At 39.8% G+C, this 24,255-nt stretch overlaps 1 protein-coding gene across 3 annotated transcripts in view; it reads left to right on the top strand.

Annotated features, from left to right (window-relative positions):
- Positions 1-24,255, top strand: part of LOC135207623 (roquin-1-like) — a 196,911-nt gene that overhangs the window by 134,753 nt on the left and 37,903 nt on the right. For 2 of the 3 annotated variants that reach the window (XM_064239501.1, XM_064239488.1), the window contains exons 6-9: positions 6,522-6,758; positions 7,870-9,414; positions 10,094-10,357; positions 11,230-11,325. In XM_064239501.1, coding sequence (XP_064095571.1) covers positions 6,522-6,758; positions 7,870-9,414; positions 10,094-10,357; positions 11,230-11,325 — 2,142 coding nt within the window. Of the gene's footprint in view, positions 1-6,521; positions 6,759-7,869; positions 9,415-10,093; positions 10,358-11,229; positions 11,326-14,239; positions 14,313-24,255 lie in introns of all 3 variants that reach the window. The other variant, XM_064239494.1, reaches the window with a different exon arrangement.

Here is a 24,255-nt window from a genome sequence, read left to right as displayed (position 1 = left end):
GGGAATGACAGGGCAACAACCTCAGCCTGTTTCTTTTCCTCGATGCTTGTGACAAGCTGCCATGCTTTTAGCTCTTGTTTCCAGCAGTCATAGCCCTTATCAGCACCGAACTGGCAATACCAGCCTACCGCCACATTCGCTGACGCTACTCATGTTTAAGATGTCTTAGCCTATCTTCTAAACTAATACTTGTCAGTCCCCTCTTTCCTGCCACAACCACGCTCTGCTACCAATTGTTGATCATGTAGACCAGTGTGGCAGGGTAAATCAAAGGCAGACATAAAACACTTTGTTTATTTACCTCTCAGTCCCAACCTGACAAGTGCCTACATAGTTTCCTACACCTTCCCCTTCCCGTTCATAACATAAACAAACCTCACAAACAAATGACGAGCACGATGCGCAACGTTGTACACAAACATTCTCAACAAAGCTAACAAAATATAATGAAAGCCAAGAAAAGACCTGAAAAATCACTGGTAAAGGTGATAAACACAAAAAGATGCAATAATTAAACACTTCTTACAAAAGCTATTTTATAGTGGCTAGGTGACTAGCCCATCATACTTTTGGGGAAACAGAGGAATAACTAGCAAAATGGCTTCAATTTGTTTCTGCCGGCTGGTGGGTGTACTACAGTTGTTAGCTCCAGCTTTGTTTTGGAATTTGTACTTTCTGCTTAATATTCCGTGTTTGGTGAAGTATCCTTGGATTGTGTAGCCTTACAGCATATTTAGAGTTAGGCTTTATTTACTCTTGATACCATTGACTTTATTTGTTTGATTGATTTTGACTTTATTTCCGATTACAACGTTTTTGGACTCTAGGACTTCTAGTTTTCGATATTGCAGCAAAGGCTGTGATGTGTGACTTTCAAAAGAATCTTATGATTCTCACTATGTGTACAGGTTGCAGAGGACAGGTGTGTTCAATAGACTTAAGATATAGTGAATGTATTGATTGGGACACTAAAAAGTGGAAGACCTTAAAATCACACTAAAGTAAATTGGCAAGAGATAGGGAAAGGAAGGCAACTGCTAGACGAATTAGTAAGCTGTTAGCTAGCCAGGAATCCTCTAATGTCTGTACCTGCTCCTTCACCCAGCTCACTTGCTTCTGAACCCAACATCATTGCCAATCTCGAGTGTAGAATGTATAAAAAATTCCTATTGATTGTTGAATCGCTTACACAATTAGCTGTGTCTGTAAAGGTCTTTATGGATGATGAGAGTGTTTCAGAGCACCTGATGGCTCCTAGTATCAGTGCTGTGTCAATAGAGTGCCCAGTAGTGCCTAGTGCAAGTGCAGAGTTCGTTTGAGGAGGTGGCTGCCCATACTGCAGATTCTCCTAGGCGAAGGTCAATGAAGTAATCCCCTAAACCAGGGAGGAGTCAAACTGGTAGCCTAAGGGAGGCCGGTGGGGTCTGCCCACAGGTAGTCGGCCAATCAGCTGAACCTGTTGCAAGTCCCAGGTTGCAGCCAAGTGCCATTGGAAAGGCATACTGTTAGAAGTGCATTGTCTTTAATCGAGTTCAGATGAGTGTTCTCCCAGACGTCAGTGGTGCTTTATCGGTGTATCACGCCCACTGAATAAGTGTGCAACGAATGTATCTCAATCCCCTCCAGTGCCATGTAAGAGAACCAGGGACCCTGTATCCAGCCCCCATCTGTCTAGCAGTCATTGGGATAACTCAGAACATTTCTTTTGGTCTTCCATTTGCAGAGTCAGAGTGTGACCCCCAACTGCCTATCTCCTGCAAGTGCTCTTCATCTCAAGTAGACTCTTATCCTTAGCTCCCTCAGGCACCCTGCTCTCATCTGCTTTCAGTGTTGGGAGTTGACTATAATGATTTTCAAGGTTGTCCGAAAGCATGAATGTGTCTAATTGCCCTGTAACGCTTGTTCACTCTGCAATTTCGGAGTACCCATCGTCTTTGGAACGCCAAGGAGCGCCAAAACGCCTGTCTTTGTAAGGACGCTCAGTATCTTATGGTTCTTTAGCAGGAGCAGAGCACCCTGCAGCGCCCTCCTTCTGCCGCTTGTTCGGATTCTGACAGAGACTCTTCAGATATATCTTCGGCAGTTGGAGCTCCTTCAGTTGGCCACCCACATGCTACTTCTGCACATTGCTTTCCCTCTCTTCAGGCAGCAGCTCCTTTTTATATGCAAGTGTCTCCAATGGTTGATCTGATTCAGAGCAAGCTGGGTAATATTTTACACCTGCTTAAGAAGGTACCTTCTGCTCTTCAACCGCAGGACTTAGCTTTGTTCTCGGTTTCCTTGGATGAGGATGATGATGTCCTTGCTCAAGATAATCACCCTTTGGCCTATGTGTCTTTACTTAAGTACTTACTTGTGACTTCTCCTGGTTTCTTTTCCCCTACTACTCCCTCATCCCCCACTTCGGCTTTTCTCATGGAGGCTCAGTTGGGAGATTTTTTTAAGCTTTCTAAGCTGGTTCTTTCACTGTCTATCAAGAAAGCCCTGAGTGAGATTGACAGTTGGCTTTTGGAAAAGAGGTATCAGGGCAAAACCGTCTTTTGCTTTTCTCCTTCCAGATTATCTAGGAGATGCCAGTTTCATGCCATGGGAGAAGCTCCCTCTCTGGGAGTTTCTGCTTCCTCTCAGGGAGACTTCTCTGGGCTTGTTGATTCTTCCAGGAGATCTGCCTTTAATTTGACAAAGATTATGTTTAGCTCTACCAAATTAGCTCACGTCCTCAAGAGTGTTTCAAAAATTCAAGGTGGTCAGCTTTCATGACTGGGTGGTAGGCACTCTTGCTTGTAAAGTTAAGGACTGCCCTGTTATCTATGATTTTTAATCTGACTGGTTGGGGGTTCTGTCATATATTGACTAAGGGATCAGAAAGTTCTCAAGAGTTGGCTTTTCTGTACATGATGGGTGGGATAAGAAGAAGGTACTTTGTCAGTCCTGTACTTCTAAGGGGGTAACTTCCTCTCAGAAATCAGCCCTTCTTTTCTTGCCGCTGGACTGTCAACATATATTCCCGTATGCTGTAGTTCTTGGGATTTCTGTGGATTTCCAGAAAGAGAGTACTCAATATCTTTCTCAATCTTCTAGATGTCCAAAGGAAGTTACGGTAGAAGTTGTGGTACACCTGTCCAGGACAGTATCTCCCCTGCAGATGATGCCCTTTCGTGGCAGTTGACAGAAATCCCTCTCTAGATCTTGATCTGGTAGCAGATTCATTTGCAGAGCAATCAAGAAATCCTCTTTTAAATCTTCAGGATGTAAGTGAGGATCCCGTCCTCTAAACTGTGGCAGGGGCCTGACTCCTTATTTGGAAGAAGAGAGACAGAGGGGTGGAGTCTTGGATTGTCAACGTTCTGAGGGAAAGTTACACTATCCCCTTCAAAGGAAAGCCACCTTTGACCAACTCTTCAGTAGTATTAACAGTTGACTCCAAAGGCTTAAGGAAGGCTTTAGCCCTCTCAGAAGACTTCTGCTCAGATGTGTCAAATCTAGGTTGGGGAGTGATTTTAGGAGACTGGGAAGTCTCCGGGAAGTGGTCGCAGGAACAAGAGAATTGGCACATAAATGGCAAAGAATTATAAGCAGTACTCCTAACACTTTAGTACTTCAAATTGGAATTATTCAACAAGGTAGTGACTATACATTCAGACAATACGACTGCCCTTTAGTACATAAAGACCCAGAGGGGAACACACTTTCTCCCTTTATGAGGTAACAAAAGATCATCTTTGGGATCAAAATCAAACCACAATCAGACCACACTTCTGACATGGTTCATTCAGGGGAAACTCAATGTTCTGGTGGACGAACTGAACAGCCAGAAACAAGTCTTGCCAACAGAATGGACACTGGACTCTCAAGTTTGCTTGGATCGCTGTAAGTTATGGGGAACACCGATCTTGGATTTGTTCACCTGTTAAGAAACAACTGTCCGCCTCTCTTCTGTTTGCCAGTCCCAGAACTGTTAGCTTGGGCAACACATGCCATGCTTCAGCATTGGTCGGGCAAACGCCTTTATGCCACATCTGAGTATGATCAGGCAAGTAATAAACAAATAAAAGAGCCACTAGAATGCGTCCATGATTCTAGTAGCACCCTTTTGGTTGACAAAGGAGTGGTTCTCAGATCTAATAGAACTCATAGCAGATTTTCCAGGACTGCTGTTTCAAAAGACTCAGCTTCCCAAACAATCCCATTTTTGGCAGTTTCATCAGGGGTTGTCTTCGCTGACCTAACATGATTCTTACTACCAGTAGTACACAGGCACCAGAAGGAAGCTTATGGCTCCAATAACCAGTTATCGGCACCATAAATCGCAGAGTTTCAGTTAAGGGTGGTTTTTGCTTATTGGCACACCCCCGGGAATGGAACCCCCGCTGATAACTGGGGACTGCCAGCATCAGGAAAGTCCCGTACAACTTTAGCCGAAATAGCGGATTTTCTGCTATATTTGAAGACAGGTAGGAGCCTGGCTATTTCGACGATCAAGGGATATAGAGTGAGGTTAAGTTCTTTCTTCCATCACAAGGGAGTTGATTTATTTGCCAATCATGACTTGTCAGATTTAATTAGATCTTTTGACACAACAAGGTAGAAAGAGGTGGCAGTACCTTGGAACCTTGATGTGGTACTAAATTGGTTGACTAGTCCATGCTTTGAATCCTTGCGTTTAATCTCTTTGGGAGATTTAACTAGGAAAACACTTTTTTCTGGTGGCTTTGGCTACAGCAAAAAGGATAAGTGAGCTCCATGCTGTAGATAAGAAAGTGGGTTTCTCCCATGGAAATGCTGTTTGCCCATTTTCCTTGGGATTTCTAACCAAGAATGTGTCAGTTTCCAAACATCGGCCTTGCTCAATTATGGTTAAGAGCTTTTTGGATATTTTACATACAAGTGATCACGAGAGACTATTGTGTCCTGTGGGAGCTCTCTCAAGTATTATCTCCATAGAACAGGGGGAATACATGGACTTTGAGCTTCTTTGTGGTGTTTGGTTAAGAATCCTGCACACCCACTGTTGAAGAATGTCCTGGCTTTCTTCCTCAGAGACCTCATTGCAGAAGCTTGTACATCTCTCGGAGAGGACAATTTCCCCTAATGTAAGATGAAGGCTTACGAAATTAGACCAGAACCCACTTCCTTGGCATTTAGACGTAATGTGTCTCTCTGCAATATTGCAAATGACCTTTTGGAGATGGAAGTTGGTCTTTGGATCACATTATCTAAAGGAAGTTGAAACTATTTTCAATAACTGCAGTGCATTGGCTCCTTTTTCGGTGGCTGATGAGGTGTTGGGAGAGGAAGCATAACAAGTATTCCTTCCTTCTTTTCTTTGCCTTGAATTATGGTGTAGGATTTTACGGGAGTCTGGGGGTACTGTGTGCTGGAGTAGCCTCCAATTTTATTGTTGGGTAGCGTTTTTCAACGTTGGTGGTATTAGGTGATGTTGCTATTTTTCTCTGTTTTTTTTGTTATGTACTGCGCCCTGGGCAGGGGCAGCTTGTCCAATTGGAATTATCCGTGCTCTCTCTCCCCAAAAATGGGTGGGACTAGTCACCTAGCCACTAGAAAATAGTGCTACCTGCAAATTTCAAAATTTTAGCTGCTGATTCTAGAAACTTTTAGCTATGTAATTACTTGGTAAGTATATATAAAACCTAATTTTATTATAAAAATTACATATTTTATTTCTGAAAAAATACAAAGAAAATTCAGCCTTTCTTCTTTCATTGGTAAGTAACCCATTTTGAAAAATTAGAAAATAGCAAATTTAAGAAAACCCTGAAGAATAGAGAAATATGTAGAAAACCCTACAGAAGAAATTTACGAAAAAAATTATTGGTGATGAAGACTTATACTTTGGTGTGCCAACACCCAGAAGGTATGCATCTTTGCTGGTGAGGGCAAAATTTACATGGTCCATTACAGTCTGTTTTCATAAAAATTTTTCTGTAGGGTATTCACATATTTATCTATTTTTCAAATTTTTCTTAAGTTATCCCAAAGTCTTATTATTTTCAAATTTTTCAAAATAGGTTATTCACTAATGAAAGAAAAAGTTTTAAATTTTTTTATATTTTTTTTTCAGAAATAAAATATCCTTTACATTTGTTTTATTGATTTTCCAAATTGGGGTGTACTAAATTTCCTCACGACAGTGATAGTGTGAATCACAAACCACTATTATAATATACTGTAGTATACTATAATAAAATTGTCATGGGGTGAATTATACCTATAGTTACCTAGTACATAAGACAGTACAGAGCACTGTCGTGGGGTAAATTATACCCAAGGTATTTAGTACAGTGTTACTGTCAGGGTAAATCTCTCCCGGCACCCCATTCATAACTGTGAAGCTATACTTGGAACATCAGCCCTCTTGGAACATAGGCTTTTTAAATAGGAGAAAAAAAAAACTGGGTAAACTTTACCCTGCAATGATGCTTAATGGTTAAGGAGTTTTAATGATGTATGTGATATATTTGATGAATTAATTTTCTGTTTTTACTTCGTTTTGTATGCAGGTTTCCAAAAGGGAAGGAGACTCATCCCTAATGCAGTTGAAAGAAGAGTTTCGAACATATGAGGCTCTGAGGCGGGAACATGATGCTCAGATTGTACAAATTGCTACCGAAGCTGGTTTAAGGATAGCCCCTGATCAGTGGTCATCTCTTTTATATGGTGATACTGCACATAAATCACATATGCAATCCATCATTGATAAACTTCAGACCCCTCAGTCATTTGGACAGTCAGTTCAGGTATGTGTTTTTCTGTTTTTACAAGTTGTTTCATTCAAGGCTTTCGTTTTACAAAGTTTTTTTTTTGTACTTTATAAAGGTTAGGCTACCATGGTGTTGTGTACTGTAGTATGAATTTCCATGGACTAAATAAATAAAGTAAATGTTTGGAATAGAATTTTTACATGGAGTAACCAACCTCTTGGAAACTTCAACTGGATTATGGAGGTTTCAGTGCCTGGCCTTTGCCAGTGGAAGATTGGAAGTACCGTAATTTTGTGATGAATTTAAGACTTTAAAACAGTGTATGTGAAGTACAATATTAAGGTAAGAATTATTGCATGGCATTACATAGTTTGACTTGACGTATATTTTTATAGTATTTGTTGATGATTTATTTTTGGTATTGATTATAGTTAACCCCCTGTATTCGCAGACTCCGGATTCCCAGACTTGCGTATTTGCGGATTTCTCTTTGGAACATATACCCCCATTATTTGTGGAAAATTTGCTGGAACATAAACCCCCATTATTTGTGGAAAATTCGCAGGAACATAAACCCCCATTATTTGTGGAAAATTCGCTGGAACATATACCCCCATTATTTGTGGAAAATTCGCCTATTCGCAGTATTTTTCTATGGAAAATATCCACAAATTCCTGTTTTTTTAATCAATTTCATCATAAAAGGAACTTTTTGTGATAAAACTAAAAAAAAAAACCAGGCATATAAATTTTTAGTGGGTTTTTCTTGAGTTTTACCTAACAAAATAGGCTGTTTTAAGCATTTTTATAGGGGCTTCAACTATTTCCGGTGGGGTCCGATACTATCCCCCGCGAATAAGGGGAACACTGTATTGGAATACATAGTGTGACTTGAGTGTTTTACAGTATTTATTAATGATTAAGCTTACTGTTTGACAAGTTCCATTTTTGAAAATAGTTTTACTTGAATTTTTCTTTAATTTTAGGTATTTAGTTGTTTACAAAATTATGATTTTGTATGTATGATAGTTGTTCTTTAGGTATTATCAGTATAAAAAGTCACCTTGATTCATTTTTTCTTGCTTTCTCAGCTTTACTGTACTTTTATGTACTTCTGTGGTAATCATGTGGTATTGTATAATTTCAGGAACTAGTGATTGCTCTTCAAAGAACAGGTGATCCAGGACAGCTTTCATCTCAAAGACCCCATTTAGAATTACTTGCAGCATTGGATCCATCTCCTGATGCTCCCCCACCAGCTTGGGAACCCTGTGCAGCTGCAATGGAAGCTGTGAGGGCTGTTGTCACAGGACTTGTAAATTTTATTCAACACCATGGTAATCGTAAGATGCCAGATGCTCATCATCCACATAATGCAAAATACAAAACTAGTATGTGTAGAGATTTAACTCAGAGAGGAGGATGCCCTCGGGGAAACAACTGTACTTTTGCACACTCAGAAGAAGAATTGGAGAAACATAGGAACAGAAGCCGTAAGCATGGGAAGAGCATTCCTCAACCATCTGCAACTCCTGCCATCAAAGCTCCTCAACCATCTGTTCAGCAGCCAAACCATCAGCAGATTCAGCATGCCGCACCATCACAGCAGGGCTCTTATCCACAGGGGGCTGTTGAAACTTCCATACCAGCTAAAAATGGTGATTGCTCTCCAGCTAATGCTGTGGCCCAGCAAAAAACTGTTGTTGTGGAGGATCTAATTCAGGCAGGTGCTATTCCGGCATCAAATACACCTTTTGATCCCCACAAATTTATGCACATTCCAGCTCGAACACAGCCAATGGCAGTACTTTCTGCTGGAACCCCTACCCCAGCTATTGTGCAGCAAGCTCTCCCAACTCCAATTTTTAATCATTCAATAGCTGATTATAATTATGGCTCATTTCCTGGACAGCCCCCTGTATTTGCTCAAACAGCTCCTGTTCCTTCTCCACTACAAGCAGCAGCTGCAGCAGCAGCTGTTGTTGCATCTGCCACTGCTACAGTTTTTCCTAATCAAGCCACAGCAATTGTGCCGGACATGTATGGTGCTAATCCAACCATGCTTCTTAATACAGCACCAGTTTACAATGTTCATGGGCATGCTGGTGAGTTTTGCATCCCTGTGCCTAATGCTAAGCAGCCCAGTGCTGGTCCTCGTCCTGTAGTATCATCATGGCCCGATGCAAATCCTACGCCTTCAAGCTCAACAACTACCACAGCAACTATGACAATGGCAGCGTCCTTAGCATCCAAATCCATAGAAGAGTTGAACCAACGAAAGGAAGCCATTTTAAATCAGCTTGAGACAATTGTTGGGAAAGAGGAGACTCATAATGTAGAAACTCAAATTGCAAATGGGGAAGAACCAAGTAAGACACCAGAATTCACATCCACATATAGTATATGGACTTCAGGGGCAAATTTTTATATTGCTCCAAAGTCTGCTGTGAAAGGTCATGACCCAGCCACTGGTTATCGTACTAATGTTACAGTGAAAGAAGAAGGTCAGGGGAAAGATGATTTCATACCTTTTGACCCACCTCTTGTCAGTCGTTTTGGTCCCATATCAAGAATGTCTCGTGCAGTTATACGTCCTGCTAGTGCCATTCAGTCATCAGCAAGCAATACAACTGAACCCATTACAACCCCAATTGTAAGAAGACCAGTGCCAGCTATTTCACCAATGCCACAAGTAAGTAATATTGATCTGGTCATTATTGAATTGACCCTTAGTCAGAGGAGATTTATAGTAGTATATAGACGAGTCTATTAGAGATAGGTCCATGTTAATTGTAATCTTTTTACTTCAATTTTGTATTTTTTAAGGTTATGGGTAGAAATGTCTTCTCATTTTATATTGGCCTATGCATTCTATCATCTTTGTGCTAATTAAGCTTAGCTTTGCATTTAAAAAATCTCAGTTACACCAAATTGTTCTGTTCAAGACTCAAGTTTGCTGCTATAAAGCAGCCAACTTGAGAGTCTTGAACATAACAAGTAAAGGGCGACAAAGTAATGTGGAGGTAGAGTTCATGGAAAGCAAGAAGTGTCAATTAATACAGTACAATGTGAGATGATACCTATTGGGCTTTTAACTCTGATCGGGGTTGTGTCAGTGGCAGTACCTCACATTTTACGTTCCTTGATCCTACCTCAAATTAAGCCTCTAGAGAAATGTGGGCTGTATGAATGACAAGCATTGGGTTGAAGTACATGCTAGGAAAATCAGGTTTCAAATAGCAAAGAGAAATGTAGGGAAGAGAAGAAGAGGGCTGTTAATATTTAGTATGTTTTTCTTCAGTACATTAAGATTTATTCCATATTTGAATAATTCAGTACCACATATTCAGATTTCATGTCCTTTTTTTCAGGTTATTTATCAGCCTGGAGGATATACACTGGGATTTATGACCTATACACCAACGTCTTTCGAACATTTGAACACTGTTGGTCATGGAATAGTCGACCCTCCTCATTTACGGATGTCTCAGTTAGAACCCTCAGGGATACGGCCTAGTGATCCCCTCGCACATTCCTATGATGAGGCTTGTCATGCATCTCAAGAAGAAATAATGAGGCAACAGTTTAATATGATTCGTGAGGGTGTAGACACAATTGTACTGGGGGATGAAGTGGTAAGTCTCTCTCTCTCTCTCTCTCTCTCTCTCTCTCTCTCTCTCTCTCTCTCTCTCTCTCTCTCTCTCTCTCTCTCTCTCTCTCTCTGTATATATGTATGCAAAGACAGGTTCTCTCTCTCTCTCTCTCTCTCTCTCTCTCTCTTCTCTCTCTCTCTCTCTCTCTCTCTCTCTCGTATATATGTATGCAAAGACAAAAAACCTGCTTTGAGGAAGAAGATGCAGGAAGAGTTATAGAGAACCTTCAGATTCAAGCCTCGGTGCATATGGACTCCCATGTAGATTGGAATAGTGGTTTTAACAAGGTAATCCATTTAGATGGGTAGAATATACTTCTGCATCTTGATAAACTTCAGTGTTGAAGAATTACCTGTGCTTTCTATTGTGAGGCAAGATTTTTCAGTTTCATTCTTCATCAAAATATGGAGGGTTGACATTTGTCTGACTGCAGATGACATCATCAGAATGTTGAAGGATTAGTTGGTTTCGCTAAGTAAAACAAGTGCTTCAGGGTTTCTTCCATGACCAGCTGCATTGCCATTTATTCTACTTTTTATCTATTTCATTTGACATTTCCCCTCCTGGCTGTCCAATTTCTTTCATTCAAATCTTCCCTCTAATTTAAGAATTAATCCATGACCTATTATGACGGTATAGAAATGGGACTGAGTTGACAGGTTAAAGTACTTTATAATATATAACAGTAATAATTCCCACGGAGTCTACTTTTCCTCATATGTAAGATTTTAGCTTTCAGTTCATAATCTTTATGTACCTATATTATTAAGTTATAGGGAATGGTTTTGATATTTTTACAACTGTTTTAGAGTAAACAATTAATGCATATTTATTTATTATATCTCCATTTTCAGGCTGAGTATGAAATGCGTTTGAAGAAGGAACTTTCTCTTGTGATGAACGACATTGAAGTTAAGCGCAAGGAAATAGAAGCTGAGCAGTCAATACAGGTATTTCCAAGTATGCTTATGTGCAGAATAATTTACAGAACTTTAGGATGAGGTATTATATGTACAGGCCTACCCAACTTAAAGACGAGTTACATTCCAGATGGCTGTTTACATCTGGAATTGTTGTAAGTTGGTTTTTAATATGTAGTGCATAATTTTTGGTGATATTCACATTCCCAAATTAACTCAGGAGTCATAAATTATACTGTTTTCACTGTATTTTTATGTCATACAGTATCATGAAGAATTACTTTGGATGTTTGAAAGGTAACAAGAAGAAAATAAAATTTAGATTTCATGCAGCTTTCAAAATTAGGGTTTTTTTTCTATGCTTTGAAAGTTATGAACTTGGAGAGAAACTCGCAGGTGCAGTGTTTGACACTGGAAGTCCATAAAGTATACAATGGTCACCACCCACTTTTGGGAAAAATGCATACTAAATATCTCCTATATGAAAGGAACATATAGGAAATGGGAATTCATCAAAGGAAGATAGAAATAAGTAGGAATATTTTGCTAGTATGAATGAGTATTCTCGTGACTGTAGAAGAATGCTGTACATACATGGTAGTTAATCACAAGAATACTCTGGATAATCAGCAAAAGTATTGAGGAACTGGTTCTTCTTCCTCATGTTCTCCTGCTCTTTACAAAGATTCTTACTAGGCAGAGTAGGTGTGCAGAGGAAAACTTGAACTTATGGATGGCAAAGGGTAAAGTTCTGATCACAATTTTAACTTGTGGCCTGCCTTTTCGTATCTGAATGTTTGTGACATGAACGTTTGTAATTTGGGTGGTGACTGCCTTGTTATTATTATGGCTAATATACCATAACTGCAAAAATTATGATAGTATAAGAGGGTCAAGATGGCATTCTCAGTTTGCCTTTGGAAATGAAGGCAATGTTGGAGAGGTACGGGACAGCAACTCTCAACCCTACAGGGTTATTTCATTCTTTGTTCTAATATAGAAATTGAGTATGAGGGAAGATGCCTCTAAGCCAGATGATAGTAATTCTAAACTTTGTGTTCATTGCCTATAGGCTGTCATTTTTATAGACACAAAACCATGACTATACACAGATACACATTGCTTTTTATGTATGTGTTCATTACCTATAGGCTATCATTTTTATACAAACTATTACCACACACTGATACACATTGCTTTTCATATAAGTGTTTGTTACTGGATAGACTATCATTTTTATAGACAATACCATTCCCACACACAATTACACATTGCTTTGCATATTCCTGAAAGGAATAGACATAACATAAGAGATGGTAAAAGTTTGATGCTAAGGTTTTATTTATGAGACAGATATGTGAGAAGTTTGGGGGTAAAGGGGAAGATTGAATGTGGAGTCAATAAGCTAAGGTTACTTTCTTTTCTCTTAACCTTTTTCACAATCAGTACATGTAAATGGAATAATGCTAATTTAGATGGACACCAGTAATATTTCAGTAATGGTAGAACATAAATTCTGAACAATGTAGGAGTGATACCATACACTCATTATGTACTGAAGCCTTGCAAACGGTACCTTGGGCAGTGAAAGTTACTAGATTCTCAGTAATCTGAAAATCTGTAGAACGCTTAGGTAAAATATTCCTTTGGGAACGATGAATGGTTTATTTTGGTATTCCACTCACAAGTCCCAGTTTTCACTATACCATATGGGAGCCTACTACCATATTTACTTACACACACAGCTAACCATTTCAAAAGAAACAGACTATTTTTTTGGCAGTGATGTGAGAGATTGTACCAAGTTGGTGAAGTTTTCATTGCTTTTGGATTGTCATAACAACTTGGTGCAATCCCTCACATTACTCTCATATAAGTACAGTACTACTGTATGTTTATTTTGTAAAGGCTGTTGCCATGTGTGCAAATATGATAGGTTGGCTGTGGAAATATGATAGCTTAGCATATAATAAAGTAAAATTTGGAACTAGTAGAATATTTCAGTTCAAAGTGGTGTAAACTCTGAAGATAATTGAAAATCTGGTAAATTAACTAATTGCTCTAGATACTGTTTGGTGCATATTTTAGCTTTTAGAAATGTATTGATACAGGCACTTTTTATTGATTTGCATAGACAAAGATTTCCAAAGGTAAAAGAACAGTAGTCCTAAGCAGAGACTGAGTATGTGCTCATACACATTCACACAGGTTCCCTGCTGTTAGCCCAGTTTTATTTTTCCTATTTGCAAGAGTATGCACACATTGTTACCTGACTGCTGCTGATTTAGATTGATCACCCTATTTGTTGCTTGCTTCACACAATCTCCAATCTGGCTTATTACTATATCATTGTTGATCATTTATTTCACATGCGGTTACTCCTGGTTTGTCTCCACAGAAATGCGAACCATTGCCTTTTACACAGTTTTCCTCAGCACAGCTGGAAAGGCTTCTTGTTGAAGTGTGATAACGAGATGGTTAATTGTTGGGAGGTAGGTAGGTTAGTGTGGGAAATTCCACATTCATCTGCCCTAAACCAACTGCTGTGTTCATTTTTTGCTGTGTTGAAAATATAACTGATTATTTATTGATGAATCAGAACAGTGGTGTGGTTGTGAGATGGATGTTGCCAAAAAGATTGTGATTGAACATGTAGATGTGGAGGGTGTGAGAGGGTGTGCTTTATGTTCTCCATTATTGTCTGTGTTCACCAGTTTTGTTGGTTTTGCTTGGGTAAGACTTGCAACCCTGACTCCTGCAAGTACTAGTGTGCTGGCTGGTCTCTTTATCAGTGCAAGAGGGTCAGCAAGAAATGCAGGAGGGCCAAAGGTTCATCAGTTATAAATAATCTGTCTTTAACCCTGCCAAATCTATTTAGTTTTATGTTGCTGTAAGGCCTTTCCTCTCTCCCTTTGCCCCTGCTGCTTGTTCCCATATGGTGCAGTCCATGAGTGCAGTGATCTTTATGAAGTGACCACTGCTCCTCTGAGTATGTGCTTGAATGGACCATGATGCAGGTGAGCTTCACAACCAAGTACCATTTCTTAGAGCCGTGGCTTATGAGGTGCAACTCCTTCACTCTCTTTTTAACAAGGATGGGGTGAAGGGTTAAAGCCAAACCTAAACTCATTATTTTTAATTTATTATTTTTTTTATTATAATGCCAGTTGCCTCATAACCTTTTCCTCCCATCCACTTGGAAAGCATAGGATTCCCTGAAGTTTTCCAGAGTTAATGACCAGATACAGCTCATTCGGGCTTGGGACTAATCAGCCTTCCATCCCTATGCTAGGCTGTATAGGAGGTTGTAGGAGTCATTGGTCCCTTGCTTACTAGGATCATGACATTTCCAGGTGGAGATTTCAACTTGCCTGTCAATTGTAAGAATATCCTTCTTTGTTCATATACTAAACAAACCTTCGGTCTTAACATTGGGATAAATACTCAGCGCCAGCTGGAAACCGGTCAAGTTTAAAATAATTGTGTACCAAGGGACAGTTGGCATCTGTGCTCGGTCACGAGACATGTGGAGCCACCCACATACCCCACTTTAACTCGTGACCCCGTTAGTTATTTTCTTACCGCCTTTAAGAGAAGAGATGCTTTGCCTCTGTCCTTTTAAAGCCGGTTTAGGTTGCCCCCTGTTGTTTTGAATTTGTTGTTGTTCATTTTGGAATTACCGGGCATGTGAACATGAAGCCTTCTCATGCTTTGAGGCTTCCTGGATATCACAAGAAGCAGATTAACGCCCGTATATTTTCTTCGACGGTTTCGACGTCGAGGTACTCATCGTGTAGTAAGTCGTAGGTGCAGAAACTCTTAAGGTACAGTTAATTCGTTGCCTGTGCTTTGGAATATCAAATATTCATATGGATTGCTTACAAATCCAAAGCTTGGATGTATCAGGATGTGATTTGGGAAGTAATTATGACTAATTGTGCTCCTTTCCCTGCGGGGAGAGCTGGGCATCGCTATCTTGTTTTCGTTCCAGATACGTGGGCAGAGATGATGCAGGTGTGCGGTAGGCGTTAGGCTTATCAGGAGAACCAACCCAAGAAGGACAGTTGGTTGGCCATATAACGTCGAGCTGCCATTCAGTGTCTCTTGTGATGGATGTCCCTTTTATCCTGATATGCACTGAATGGCGGTCGGATGCGTTGCCATCTGTAAAGAAGAAGATAGTGCAACACGGCAGCCTTTATGTCAGGTTGATATGCCTACGAGATTAACAACAACAGCCTTGCACTTCTTGTAGAGTGCTGGCTTCGTATTCGAGATGCTCAGTGATGTCATAAACATGGCGCCCGCCATGACGTCACTTCACAGCTGCGGACTACCCGGAGACATGCTTCCATTTTCACTTCGAGGTACAAGAGTACTTTACAACTAGGCTTTCGGATTTGGAGATTTTTAACTCACATTGTTTTTTAGAGAAATTACAAGTGTTAGGAGATATAATAGTCACATAATGGAAAAGACGCAAGTCTTTCCTCTGTATCCTTCCGCTTAGGCGTCAACAAGCTTAGGTGACTGGCTTTGACGCCAGTGCGTTCTCATGCCAATCCTGGAAGAATAGGGACTTCGTAGCTGATCCTCGAGCCAAGAGGAGAATTTCTTCTCCATCTTCGAGCCAGGACTGTTACATCCCTATTATATGAAAGTACAAGAAGTACGTAGTTGTAATTGTCGAACAAGTGAATGATGGAAGCTTAGTTTAGTGTGGCTGTGAAGAGTTGGAGAAGGCTAGAATCAGGGACTTCGTGACTGAGTCTCGTGCCAAGAGGAGAAGAATAATTTCTTTTTCATCTTCGAGCCAGGACTGTCACATCCTTGTAAAGTAGAAATGCCCACAGCAGGTTGGGTCTCTTGATCTCGGCTGCAAGAGTACCATCAACAGCCTCATGCTTCCATCAAGTGTGATGACGTCATAGCCAAAACTGCATTCAAAATGGCGGTAGTCATGACGTCACAGCCTACTGCTGCCAACCTCTCGTCGTCTTTGGTGACATCATTGTATTACGCTTTCATTTCGGGAGCACACACTTAAGGAGATATATGAATTTTCTCGTAGGATAAGCGGCTGTGCCGTTGTGTGCTCCAGTTAAGTTTTGAATAAGAAAGCTTAAGCAGTACTTTAGCTCAGTCAACTTTAGACGGTTGCCATTTAGGTTGTCAACAGTCCAGTGGTAGCCTAGGTTGTGATAACCATGTCAGCTGTAGAGCTACAACGGCCGTAGAGCTGTAATGGCCATAGATTCATGATGCCCATGAGAGCTATGAAGGGCTTGGGGAGCATGACGACCATCAGGGCTATAATAGACATGAGTACTATGAAGCCCATGAGGAAATGAAAGTCATATGAATATGACGATCGTAAATAATGTGATGGTCGTAAGAAATACGACGGCCAGAAGGATCAGGACAGTGTTGCCAATTTAGACGGTCGTAGGTGGCAACTGTGTAAACAGTGACGGGCGTAGGAATCGTTCGTATGGGCGCAGTGTTGCCAATTTAGATGAACTTGATACATACACTGATGCTTTTACAAACTTTTTCCATGGACTCTAGATGTCAGAGTAATGAAATATGATAAAATTGCTCTCATACGTATTTGTATATAGGATTGCAAATAGATACGTTCTCAAATCCTACTGACTATTTGATTTGAGATTGAGCCATCGGTGGCCATCAGAGACCAAAGATGCCGCGGCTGTAGGGTCGGACAGCCAGGACACACCCGGACGTTTGTCAGAGGATAGGAGTGAGCTAACGTCTCCTGTGGCTGAACACTGTACGTTAGAACCGGAGGAAGGAGAAAACCAAGAGTTTCTGGCTTCGTATCCGGAGGTGATTGATTTGATTCGTTAATTCAATAACTTTGTGGGGAGCACTGAGAACATCTGCCAGTATTCTTCCTCCGGGGATTGACATGGTGTTTGGATTGAAAAAGGATACGGTGTCGTATGAATTACCTTGTTCACGTCATGTTCGTGTTACAACACGTAAATGCATGGATTGCAGGAAGGCTATGGATTCCTCTTAGTAATCGAATACAGCCTGTATGGTGGGAATTAACATACTTTGGGTTGACCCCAGAAAACTTCAAACCTTTACAGGTAAGAAGAATTCCCTTGTTTTTTAATACTTGTTGTTATAATCTAGTTTGTTCCTTTAAGAATGTTGACCAAACGCTTCAACTCTTACACAAGTAGTTAAAGTTGATCGAAAGTTTGGTTCCTTAGAAGTAAAGTAGTACCTACTTAGCCTAGTGCAAGTGGTTGTTGGTTAGATTAACCTAGCATCTGCAAGGGGTCTCTTCCATCCTGGTCTAGTTTCTATATTGAAGTCATGAACCTAACATAGAGGGTTCGAGCTTTTGTTGGCTAAAGCAAGGCATTAGAACCTCATCATATCTGGAAGGGGAAGGTGGGGAGTTTCCCATTCTTCAAGAGTGAGGTGGGGTGAAGGGACATTGGGTACAATTCTGGGCTAGGTTACTCGAGAATAGCACCATGGTGGTTTCTGGCAATACAGCAGGGCCTCGATAATCGCAGGGGATAGGGCCCAGAACCTCCCATGATAAGTAAATACCCGTGTTATCCTGGTACCCCCCCTAAAAATTGCTTTAAACTGCCTTCTTTAATAATTAACCCACCCAAGACCACTATTTCAATGTTTATAACTGCCTACTTTAGTTCAAGCACCAAATATGTCTTCAACTATCACCTTAAACTAAATTCAAGACAGTTTCAAAGTTATTCTTTCCTATCTTCAATTTCCCCTTCATCAGATCAACAAACAAAAGTATATTACCTAACAATTCCTTTCTATTTTAATGATTTGGCTGCTGCACCAAACTAAAAGTACATAGTAGTACTATATCTATTTTGTGAATGAACATATTTATGATAAAAAAAACATGATTTACTGTAAAGATTACAGCACCCAACCATAATATTAATGTATAAACAGCAAAATACAGCAATAAAAATCTAGTTTTGTCTTTTGTTTACGTTTAGAATCAGCTGATGGACATTTATTACCGAAAGAATTATTTAGAAAAACAATTTATTTGCTAAAAGAAACTAATTTATTAATGGAATTATTATTAGTTTTAACTTTGTACATAATAGTTTATGATATTATGATACAGTAATTCATATTTCATTGAGAGAGAGAGAGAGAGCAGCTTGGGATGAGAGTAACTGTTGAATAGCTTGAAAGAGCAGCTTAGGACGAGCTTACTGCTACTAGCTTAGCTCGAGAATAACATAATGAAATTTGTATTTTAAATATTTTTATGGTGGTAAGAAATGAAACATGGATAGTGATAAGATATTCTCTTGTATCTGTTATAATGTGATAATCATTGAGTCAACTATAAAAGTTGTATTGAAGCAGTTTCGTAAATTACAGAAAGAATAAAAGATCAGTTTGTTCTTTTATTACGATAATAATAGATCAGTATTATAGTTTTTTCTGTAAGTGATGGGAGAGAGAGAGAGAGAGAGAGAGAGAGAGTGAGAGAGAGAGATTTTGCTATTTACATTCATAGTACGTATTTGAAAATTTGTAAATGAGTGTATCCTAAAAATGCATTTAGACATGAAAAGAAGAAGAAAACACAGTAATTAGTGAATCTTGCTCTATAATAAAATTCGCGATTTCGTAAATTTTCCGGGATATACGTAGTATTTGGGCTCCACAAAAAAAGTAAGTAAAGTGATTTATGACAGAATTTAGAGGATACTTACGTAAAAATACATCGGTAGTGTGTAGAACGGTGTAACCAATATCACATTGTATAAAGATAGTATGTACGAACGAGACTAGGTTTGGTGACGTCACGGTGGTCATATGTATTTTTTTCGTGAACAAATATACATTTATGACGAAAAAAATAGTTACTGTACTGCTTATAGTACCATACTGTAATATTAATGTAATCACATCAAAATAAAGTAATCATTGCATGCTGTAAACATGTAAAGTGTATTTTTGTCTTTTGAAAAATGCATTCCCCAAGGAATTATTCCTTGAAGAGGCTTTTTATTATGAAGATATGCCAATAATATGTAAGATATGCGTTTTATTATGAATATATGACAATAATATACGTATGAGGTAAAAATTGTTATATTACGTTTACGCTTCGTCGCCGATCGCAAACAATACGATAATCTATGACAATTACCGTTTGTATGACTGCCGTGTTCAGAGAAGTTGATTACGTTATACCAAAACAATAATGAAGTTCGAATTGAAAATTAATGTTTTCCTAAATGTTATTACTACTGTAATTACACTACTACTATTAACATTTATAAAAGGTTAAGAATGACAAAGGTGCTGTTAAGTGTAACTCAATGTTTACATTTCTGCTGGCCGCTCAACTACAAGTTGATGTCAATGATGTGGTATTATTCCATGAATAAGCTATATATTATGAAGATATGCCAATAATATATAAGGTGAGAATGGTTTTATTACCTTTATTGTCAGTTAATATCATAATGTGAATCTGTTCATGCATTTGTTGGCTATCAGAACCGGACAAGGCTTAGCCTACCATGGATTCATACCAGCGATATAGACTGAGAAGTGGTCCAAGGAAAAACCTGTGATTAACTGAATCCGTGATTGTTGATCCGCGACTAAGCGAGGCCCCACTGTATAGGATTTCCCTTTGGAAGGTAGCATATTGAACATATGCCTGTATATTGTAACAGATCACCGCATAGGCGTCGTTGGTGGTGAAAGTACATTACTTGTGAAAAATGAGCCATGTCCTGTTAACAGATTAATTCTTCAGACAGGAGGATAATTAGAACGTGTCTGAATAATATATTATCATAGGATATTCCCCTGGGGTTTTCCTATGATATCGTCCGTATAATTGGAAAAGTTAAGTGTATCTTAGTTTTTACAGGTTTTACAGGAACACTGAGATGATTAATAGCTTTCCTAGGGCTTGCCTGAAGGATTGGATATTTTTTTTGTGGCTAGGAACCAATTGGTCATCACCTAGCAACAGGACCTGCAGCTTATTGTGGGATCCAAACCGCACTATATCGGTAAATTAATTTCTATCACCAGAAATAAGTTTCTCTGATTCCGCGTTGGCTGAGCTGGGAGTTGGGCCTCAGACCACCGGTTTGGCAGATAAGGGCACAAACCACTCGTCCAGAGAGGAACTCTTATACGTAATTGAAAAACCATGTAAGAGCTGTCTCAGGGGTTTCACCCTTCGAGGAGCCTGAGGATTCCATTTGGGATACTGGGAACAACCTGGAGGTTACACAAACTTTATGTTCTACCTGTGCCTCCATGTCCCTAACAGAAGGAGGGGTTCAGGTAATTAAGGAGGACCCAAGATGAGTGACTGATAAAGTTTATGTTAGCACAATCATCGCTACCAGGTTCATGTGGGGAAGAGGCACCACCGATAGGTAGAATTAATATCTCAAGGTCTGGAGTTTGCCCAGTATCCCTTTTCGAACTAATAGTGTTAAGATTTTGGGTGTACAGTGGTCCCCCTGTATTCGCGGGGGATGCGTACCAGACCCCCCCGTGAATAGTTAGAACCCGCGAATGTTTGGAACCCCTATAAAAATGCTAAAAACAGCCTATTTTGTTAGTTAAAACTCAAGAAAAACCCACTAAAAATTTTGCTACATGGTTTTTTTAATAGTTTTATCACAAAAAGTGCATTTTATGATGAAATTCATAAAAAAACCTAGGAATTTGTGGATATTCCTCATAGAAAAATACCGCGAATGCGCAAATTTTCCGTGAATAATGCAGGGAAACGTTCCTGAGAGAAATCCGCGAATGTGTGAGTCCGCGAATCTGGAGAACGCGAATACGGGGGGTCCACTGTAGAGTGTCACCTCGGATGTAACACGACTCCAAAGGTCTTTGGCTCACATATACAGAATGACTCTTTGGCCGTGACTGGCTGTGTAGAGGAGGTTTCGGTCCATTAAAGGCATGCTGTCAGTAGACAGTGATCTTGTGGAGAGGTTGTCAGAACAGAGGGAAGTCTCTCTGTAATTACATGTATGGTGATACACATTGGACTGGTGATTGGGCATGTGAATATCACTTCACACTGAGTAATCTTCAGATGAATCAGGAGCAGTGAACTGGTTGGGGCACATAAGAACTCCGATCTGATAAGTGAAATAATACTCTGTATCAGAGTAGACTTGATGGATTACCACCAGGCACATACATCAGTCACGTTACAGGAAACTGACCATGGATGGTGGTTTTCCTCTGACCTAGGCAGAGTGGAAGTACTAAATAACCAGGTTTTTGACGTAGACTCAAAAGTAGTTTGGAACAACAGTTCCAATTTGCCCCAGAATCCGGGATAATGAGTCAATGCAGCCCAGGTCGTGATGACGGATACATTTCTTAGTCATGCACAGTACGGTGTGAGTATGCGTAAGAGACCTTCAGGAGGGCCGGCTTTGACTTGTCAAAGTACTCTGTGGTTATAGAAAGAACTACGTCACTTAGAACATAAAGGTGGTAGACGTAAAGGAACAGGCCAAACAGAGGCGATCGGTCAAGCCTACTCCTTGTTGTTAAGTTGTATCAATGGGGTCATACAGAAGAGAAGGTCATCAGAGAAATACGTGCCTTCTGGCAATTAAGAACATAATTGTTAAAATGATCGTGACGGTTGGTCTGTGACTGTATTGAAGCTCAAATTGAGCGATGTTAAGAAGGTGTCTGTCTGTTCATTGAAATTTGAGAGTTGGTTCATTGTTATGACAAACCACTTTCAATTTCCTGTATATAAATAAGGTTGCCCAGAGGTCCTTGGACACAATTTCCTTGGGTCCTTTGGTGGCTGCTCAACAAATTGTGTAACTCATCCAGTACCCCTGGCGGGTCAGTTGGTATCTTGTCTAAGATGATGGTATGAATGTGAAATGGAGGAGATAACTGGCCTCTTTCCTTCTTTACTTCGGGTAGTAAGAAGAGAGTACCATCATAAGCTGGAACGGACAAGATACAGGTGAGTGAAGTAGCCATACTGTTAAGGTTAGTATCGGTAAGATACCTATCAGTAACAGGACATTCCTCTCTTTAGCAAGGGGGAGAGGAATGATAACAAACCTACATGAGTGGATGAATGGGTTTATCTTCCTACATGAGTGGATGAATGGGTTTATCTTCCTACATGAGTGGATGAATGGGTTTATCTTCTTATCTTCCTCGGACGCAATGAACTATGACATTGTTTAGAACCCAGAAGTCTGACTCTAAGATATTCATTTTATGTCTTAGATTCTGAAATACTGGTCAGTTGTTTTGTAGAATTATGGTGGTCAGAAAACTGATCAAAGGTGACAAACTCCCAGTTGGTTAACCCTTAAACGCCGAAGCGGTAAAAAAAAAAATGTCTCCCGTGTGCCGGAGGTGTTTCAGAGTGAGCACGGAAGCGGAAAAAATATTTTTTTCAAAAAATCACAGCGCGCTTAGTTTTCAAGATTAAGAGTTTATTTTTGGCTCCTTTTTTTGTCATTGGCTGAAGTTTAGTATGCAACCATCAGAAATGAAAAAAATTATCATTATCATATATAAATAATGCGATATATGATAGCGCAAAAACGAAATTTCATATAAATGTATTCAAATCGCGCTGTGCGCAAAACTGGTTAAAGGTAACGAGTTACTTCTTTTTCGTTGTAATGTACAAATAAATTGCGGATCATTTTGGTATGTAAACACATTGTAAAACGATAAAAGCAACACAGAGAAAAATATTATCACAAAATAATGCATGAATCGTAACGCACGGACGTAAAACAAATATTTTTTTCAAAAATTCACCATAAATCTAAATATGTCTAGAGACTTCCAATTTCTTTCAAATGAAGACAAATGATTGAATATACTATACTGTAAGAATATTAGCTTACAAATGCAGTTTGTTCCGACACGGCATACAAACCTTCGGTCCTTTTACAATAGGAAGGTACTAGCGACAGCTGGATAGGTCGTAAGCTTTCGAACAAGGGGTTCGGTAGTTAACTGCTTGTCCGACAGGCGCGCAGCAAGGCGCGACTGGGAGGTAAAAACAAACCACTTTTGCTTTCGGCCTGCTGGCCGTGTATACGTGTATCATCGCTCTCTGCCCGCTTCATCGTCGTTGCTTTCGCATGGTTGTGTTTTTCTTTTTCTATTTATCTAGTGAAACTGAATTGTAAGTACAATCATTTCATATTTATTTCCATTGAATTCAATTGTGAATTAAAGGATCTTGGTTTCTCCCACGCCGCCGTTACCCGAGTGACCGGGACTGAAGGGCGTAAGTGCGGGAATTCATTTTCCCAAGAATGATCCTCGATTGTGTATGCTCGGTGCCGAGGGCGGGAGAGCGCTCGCTCCGAGCTTATATTTTGGTTGGAAATGTGTAGATGAAAATCGTAAGTAACGTGCCCTTTTCTTTATTTATTTTTGACTGTATGCTCGTTGCCGAGCGAATGCGCTCGGCACCCGAAAACTTATTCTGTATGGAAGTGGAATCGCAAGTCCACGTAATCTTTTCATTTTCATATATTTATTTTGATTGTAGCAATACTCATTTTGGATCAGTTTCCGCTCTTACCCGGTAAATTGATCCTTTCCCCCCTTTTTATTTGAATGAAGTGAAATCGTAAGTGCAGTTCTTTTTTCATTTTCATATTTTATTGAGATTGCATTATTTACTTGGATCAATGTTCCTCCCTACTTTCCCGGGAATTGATCCTTCCGCTTTTTATTTTTGTTAGGTAATGAATTGAAATCGCAAGCGCAGTATTCTTTTTCATTTTTCATATATATTTTGATTGCATCAATTCAATATTGATCAAGGTTCCTTTCATAATCGGGAATGGATCCTTTTACCCTTGCGCTCGGTACCGAGGGCGCAAATGCGCTCGCTCCGAGCCCTTATTCATTGTG

This window comes from Macrobrachium nipponense, chromosome 11 (assembly GCF_015104395.2).
Source record: "Macrobrachium nipponense isolate FS-2020 chromosome 11, ASM1510439v2, whole genome shotgun sequence".
Taxonomy (NCBI): Eukaryota; Metazoa; Arthropoda; class Malacostraca; order Decapoda; family Palaemonidae; genus Macrobrachium; species Macrobrachium nipponense.
Note: the sequence above shows the minus strand (reverse complement) of the source record. Positions and strands in the feature narration are given on the sequence as shown.